Here is a 6,039-nt window from a genome sequence, read left to right on the forward strand (position 1 = left end):
ACAAACTTTATTACTTAAATTATAGTGATCCTAATTAAAAATACATTTTATTTATTTATATATTATGCATATAGATTCAAAAAATATTTAATATATATTTTTTTAATTTACAAAAAACTTTAAAATAAAGATAATAAAAATGTTGGACCAAAAAGAAATATATGTTACCCAATTGACACATTTTATATAAATCAGGTACAGATTTATATAAAATGCAAAGTTGAATCCTTCCTTCTCCTTCTTTCTTCTTCATCTTCCCCGCCGTCGCCCAAATCCGACCTCCATCCTCCCTTCATCGCTCGTGCTCTCTCAAGAATGCAAGTCCTCTCGAGAGCTCGCCGCCTTGCTCCGGCACTCAGACAACCACGGCTTCTCTTCTCCGGAACTCCTTCCGAAGCCTCGCAATCTCCCAAGCGATCCACCGATGTTTTATCAGGCATGTATCGCATTTTCTCTCTTTATTTATGTTAGGACGTCGTTTAAACTGATGTAAGAACATTTCAATCATTCGCGGAAACAATGACTTTCTGATTTTGATCTTATACATTGTAAATGTAAAGTGATACTTATACATGAATGAACTGAAGCTGAAATTAGAAAATTAATAGGTAATCAACTAAGATTAAGGAATGTGTAGTAGGTATTCATCATAATCGTGGTTTGCCGTGCTATACAATTCAAAGTGTTGCAAGTTCATGGACAATGATGCAGAAGTCATTTTACTCATCGGAGACGACGACGAGTGTAATTCCTGGAAATTCAACTGGTACTTTTTCTTGTTGTTTGGATTCAATTTCAGTTTCTAGGGATTTGAAGCGAGATGATAAGAAAAAATTGTTGTATAAATAACTTTACTGCAGACTCTGTGAAGGAAATATATGATAAGATTTTTAAGTCTGTGGTGGAAAAAAGAACTATGTCTCCGAATGCTTGGCTGTGGTCACTCATGGAAACTTGTGCCAACCGCGATGATATCAAGCTTCTCTTTGACATGTTACAACGGCTTCGAGTCTTTGTGAGTTTGTTTCTATGTAACCTTGTGATTATCTTTCTTTCTTTGTACATAATACGATTGGACATTGTTCTTGTCTGACAGGGAGTTTTGCAGCATTTCTAACTTCTGTTTTCTGTGCAGCGCCTGTCGAATCTTAGAATTCATGAAAATTTTAATGAAAGTCTTTGCAGAGAAGTCACCAAGGCTTGTGTAAGAGTAGGGGCTATTGACTATGGTATGCTATGTTTCTTAGGTTGCACTTTTTTTCTTTTTTGACATCAAAGAGAAGTCCTCACTTTGATGGCAGCGTTTTATTGATCCAGTTAGCTTCAGATTCCAAAATGTGTTCTTTATGATCCAGTTATTCCTGATTTTCATATTTAAAACCTATTCAATATGTCTACAGGCAAGAAGACCTTGTCAAAACATAATTTATTTGGGATATCTCCTAGCATTCCATCTGCTCACCATTTGTTGGTACTTTTCTCATATTCTTCTAATGATATTTGGATAGTTCATAGTTGTCAATAGCGCCCGTAGCGCTAGCTATAGCGAATAGCGTAGCGTAGCGCCCCCTTGTAGCTATAAGGCGCTATAGGCTACACACTTTCAAATAGCGCCGCCTTTCTAGCTATAGCGCCCATAGCGCCAATAGCTATAGCCCTCTTATAGCGCGCTTTTAAAATATATATATATATATATATATATTATTTATTTGACTTTTTCAAATTTCCCAAATTATCTTATTTTATTTCCTTATTTTATTATTTTTTCCTTATTTTTTTTATGACTCTTCGTCTTCTCAATGTTCTTTTCTTTTATTTTTATCTCTTGTTCTTTTTTCTCTTAAGACTTTTCCAATTCTTCTCTTTCTCTTCTCTTAAAAAAGTGAAGAAGAAAATGATGCCAAGCATTATGCAATTTCAAATGAAGAAGATGATCTCGATCTTGATGAAGAAAATGATGACAATGAATTTTAGATTATGTTTTGAACTTGTTGTAGTTTAAGAATTAATGGTTTTTATGTTTTAAACTTTTAATTTTGTGATGTTTTTTATTTTTGATATTTACATGTTTTAGCGCTTTATTTTCAAATAGCCCTCGCTACGCTATTCGCTTTACGCTATAGCCATGAGAAGCTTTGGCGCTATTTAGCGCTATACGCTATTGACAACTATGGGATAGTTGATTCAAATTTGCATGCCTATTTTTATTTTTTATTGTTTTAATTGCAGATGTATGCAAAACAAAAGGATGATGTCAAACTAATGGAAGATGTAATGAAGCTTATTAAGAGAAATGATTTGCCATTGCAGCCTGGTACAGCAGATATTGTCTTTAGGTAAATATGGAGTCTCCATTTGATATAAACCCCACCCAAAAAGTGAAAGAAAGGAGATTCTTGAAGTATTAATAAATAAACTTTCATTATTGTTCTTTTAGAAAGGAAAATCCTGAAGTTGACTACTTCTAAAACTTCTGCGGCAATTTCTGAATTCTTTTGTTTGTGTTGATTTTGATGAATTCTACACTAAAAAGGAAAGAACAACCATGAGGTATTCTTCATGTGATGGTTGAATGTGCAATTTGACGTGCAATTTGTCTAATTCCATGAAATTTGTGAACTGATTTTCATTTCTTATCTAAAGGAAAGAATTTTATGAATTATGGCAGTATTTGTTCCAACACGGATAGCTGGGAACTAATATCTAAATATGCAAAGAGGTTTATCAAGGGTGGGGTGAAGCTAAGAAGGACCTCATTTGATACATGGATGGACTTTGCAGCAAAACGAGGTTCTAAACACACTTCATTTTCTTGAATAACCATACTACAGATACATCCGTATTTTGTTTTCTATTTGACCCTATCTAATCATCTTATGTTCGCATAATTTTTTTTCTTATCTTCCATACCTTCATGATTGATACCCTGAGATCATCATATTTGTCATGCTCTGTTAATGGATCTATTAACACTTTGAAGTCCACTCAATTTATAGGAGATGTTGATTCTCTGTGGAAAATTGATACCTTGAGGTCAGAGACCACAAAGCAACATACTCTCGTGAGCGTGTTTTCTTGTTCCAAGGTACCTTACTGTTCATGAATCATAAGATTTGTTTCCAACATACATATAATGACAAGATCATTTTTAGTTACTGTGACTCTCCTATCAAGAAATCATAGGCCTATTGTAATTAATATATCTTCTTCCTATTTACTACTCCATCTGTTCAATTTTGTGGGAACCTTACGGTTTTGGGTGAATTTCAAGAAAGGTTGATATGAGATTTTACTTAGTACGTACTAAAATGTTCTTAAAAAGTAAAGAGAACGATAAAAAGTAAGTAATGGTTATAAGTGGCAAGAGACTTGGAATAAGGGGCACTAGCTTGGGCTATCATGTTCGAATCTCAAAAGAAATTACCCTGATTAATATTGGGGTTAATGAGATAAAATATTATTTATTTGAAAAAGTAAAAATAGATGATTATAATAATTTGAAGATTGTCTTATTAAATTGTGAATGAATTCATTGAAGAGATCAAATCATTTGGGACTTGCTTTCTAAAATTAAAGATGCCACAAATGGGACGCTGAGAGTAGTAAATATGGATTTCTTTTATGGCTTTTCAGAGGTGATGCATTATTATGTGCCATGATGAAAGTTGTTTGTATGATGATGAGCTTTTTGTGAAAATTTTGAGAGAAATAGGGAAAATTGGATTGACCTATGGTGCACCTGCTAAGTTTAACAACTTATCATATGTAATTAGGGTTTGTATTATCATTATTATTTCTTTTTTGTGACCCCGGTTTATTCTTGTGGGTGATCCCTCTTTAACTTAGAGGAATTGAACTTGAGACCTTCGATGTCTTAGGTAGGAGGGTTTGTATTATTATAATGTATTACATATGCTTATTTTGAGATTCGATGTCCCGGGAGCTTTTTTATATGGAATAATGTAACAACTTTTTCTTGCATTTGCAGGGTATGCTACTTGAAAATAAGCCGCAGGAAGCTGCTACTTTGATTCAAAGTCTCAACCAGGTTTCAACTAAGAACAATATTTTAGATAGAATTTATGAACAACTAGATAGTTTATGGTTATTTTCTGTAGTTGCTACTTTCTAAATCACAACATGTTACAATTGATGGATATTGAGGCACTCTTAGTGTTATATCTGTTCTGTTGGTATACTGTTTTCATTTTCTGAGATTTTCTGGTTATTGAAATATGCAGATATTACCAGATTCCAAGAAGCCTGATATAATGCTTGAACTTCAAAAGCTGGTTAACAATTGGCCTTTGGATGTTATTAAGCGACAAGAAGACGACGAACACAGGAAGGTAATCAATTGATGCTATTTCCCCATTTTGCATGAACCGAATAATATTGAATGTCGAAAAAGAGATTCTAATTGAAAAAAATTCTTTCCATTTTTTTGTCCATTTTGGTATGGTCCAGGCCTTGGCAGTTGCTTTACAAAACACCATCACAACAATGCTTAGTAGTCTAACAGGCATGGGTGTAAAAGCTGATGTAAAAATGGAAGATCTGACCCAGAAAGTAGCTATTCTTGGTTAAGAGAACGGTTATGGCCAAATTCAAACAACAGCTCAATCATTTTTCAGTTAGGAAGCAGGCGATCGACGTTATACGCTTAAGGGTAGCGTTAACTTTTCTGATTTATGTAATTTTATAAATGCTAGCTCTTTTCAAGAACATAAAACCCAGTGCAGATGGTTTTTGATGCATCAAATGAAAATGTTGTGTCTAATGTTGAACAAACAAAAACATTTCAGTTCATTTGCTGAGTTAAACAATGTTCATGTCACGTATTCGAGACTTTGTATTATTTATTAAAAGTCGCTAATACAAACTATTAACTTTTTTTTATTTAGAATAATTTAATGATCTATTGCTTTAGAAACATTTAAAATATAATTAAACATATTTTAAGCAGGTATATCTATATATTTACTAATGTAAAAAAACAGAAAATAGATAGATTTTTCTTTTAATTATTGAGAACTAGTCCCCTTCATTCGAAATGATTATACAACATTTTGATCGCCTTTAAATTAGATTTTGTGGGTAATTTTTTTATTTGAAAACAATATTTCTTTAATATAATTCCTTCCCAAATTATTTCTCTTGTTTTTCTTTATTTGAAATATAATAATCAAAATAAAATATTCAAAAAGAAATCAAAATCAAACAAGCCCGTGGCAAACGGTGGGTGCATGCAGAGAGATGTTTAGACACGTGCAGTCCGATCCGATCAGCCTTAATAAATAATCGTCGGAAAATGGTGGGGCGGTTGGTAATTTAATTACTCTCTCTTTCTCTCTCATAAAAATGAGTTGGTCATACGGTGGATGGGAAAATCAATATCCGGCGCCGGCGGTGGCGCCGGGAGGAGGAGAAAGGGGATGTTTACTGGGTAACTTTGTTCATAACATCTGTTACACCTTTTATACATGGTTTTTATCTCTTTCTCTTTCATATATACACAATTATTAATCATGTATGTATGTATATATGGATGAGATTTGATTATTAATTAATTTGTTGCAGCACGAACTGCATATGTTGTTGCTGGTGCTGGCTGCTGCAAGATTGCTTCCATGTCCATGAACCAACGCCGGCATACCCTTCTCCGCCGCTTCTACCTTCTCCTCCACCACCACTCATCCCTGGCCGTTGGCAATAGCTAGCTAGCTAGCTTTATCCAGACAATTTTAATGATTTCTTAGTTGGCTCTTGTTTTTACTAGAGCGAGCTAGCTAGGCTTGCTTGTTTGATCTGGGTTTATTTTCTGAAATTTTCTCCTTTTCGATCTGTCCAAACATGTATAGTTCTGAATATCAAATCAATGGAAGTATTATGTTTTCCTTGTGTAAAATCAAACCCAAATCCATTTATTTTATAGCTTATCAAGGTTTATTACAAGACCTAACTAGCTATCAACCAAAGTATCATTAACTGCCCTTTAATATTGGTCCTTATTCTATAATAGTCTATGTAAAAATTCAC

At 33.6% G+C, this 6,039-nt stretch overlaps 1 protein-coding gene across 2 annotated transcripts; it reads left to right on the top strand.

The window, feature by feature from the left end:
* Positions 1 to 241: 241 nt before the first annotated feature.
* LOC124934311 lies at positions 242 to 4,860 on the top strand. 2 transcript variants are annotated; one of them, XM_047474822.1, is made up of 11 exons: positions 242 to 436; positions 638 to 766; positions 861 to 1,015; positions 1,136 to 1,229; positions 1,401 to 1,471; positions 2,230 to 2,336; positions 2,669 to 2,790; positions 2,997 to 3,085; positions 3,989 to 4,048; positions 4,242 to 4,349; positions 4,468 to 4,860. In XM_047474822.1, exons 1-11 carry the CDS (start codon positions 316 to 318, stop codon positions 4,585 to 4,587), a joined length of 1,176 nt encoding a protein of 391 aa, XP_047330778.1. In that variant the 5' UTR covers positions 242 to 315; the 3' UTR covers positions 4,588 to 4,860. The 2 variants fall into 2 exon arrangements, with proteins under 2 accessions (XP_047330778.1, XP_047330779.1); XM_047474823.1 differs by having other exon boundaries at positions 243 to 436; positions 641 to 766.
* The last annotated feature ends 1,179 nt before the right edge of the window (positions 4,861 to 6,039 follow it).

Source organism: Impatiens glandulifera, chromosome 4 (genome assembly GCF_907164915.1).
Source record: "Impatiens glandulifera chromosome 4, dImpGla2.1, whole genome shotgun sequence".
Classification (NCBI taxonomy): Eukaryota; Viridiplantae; Streptophyta; class Magnoliopsida; order Ericales; family Balsaminaceae; genus Impatiens; species Impatiens glandulifera.

What these genes read in the sequence shown, in the direction of transcription:
- LOC124934311 (XM_047474822.1), top strand. Translation starts at nt 316, where the DNA reads ATGCAAGTCCTCTCGAGAGCTCGCCGCCTTGCTCCGGCACTCAGACAA. An exon ending in GGACTTTGCAGCAAAACGAG is followed by an intron (nt 2,791 to 2,996) that starts GTTCTAAACACA and finishes CTCAATTTATAG; the next exon opens with GAGATGTTGATTCTCTGTGG. An exon ending in GCGTGTTTTCTTGTTCCAAG is followed by an intron (nt 3,086 to 3,988) that starts GTACCTTACTGT and finishes TTGCATTTGCAG; the next exon opens with GGTATGCTACTTGAAAATAA.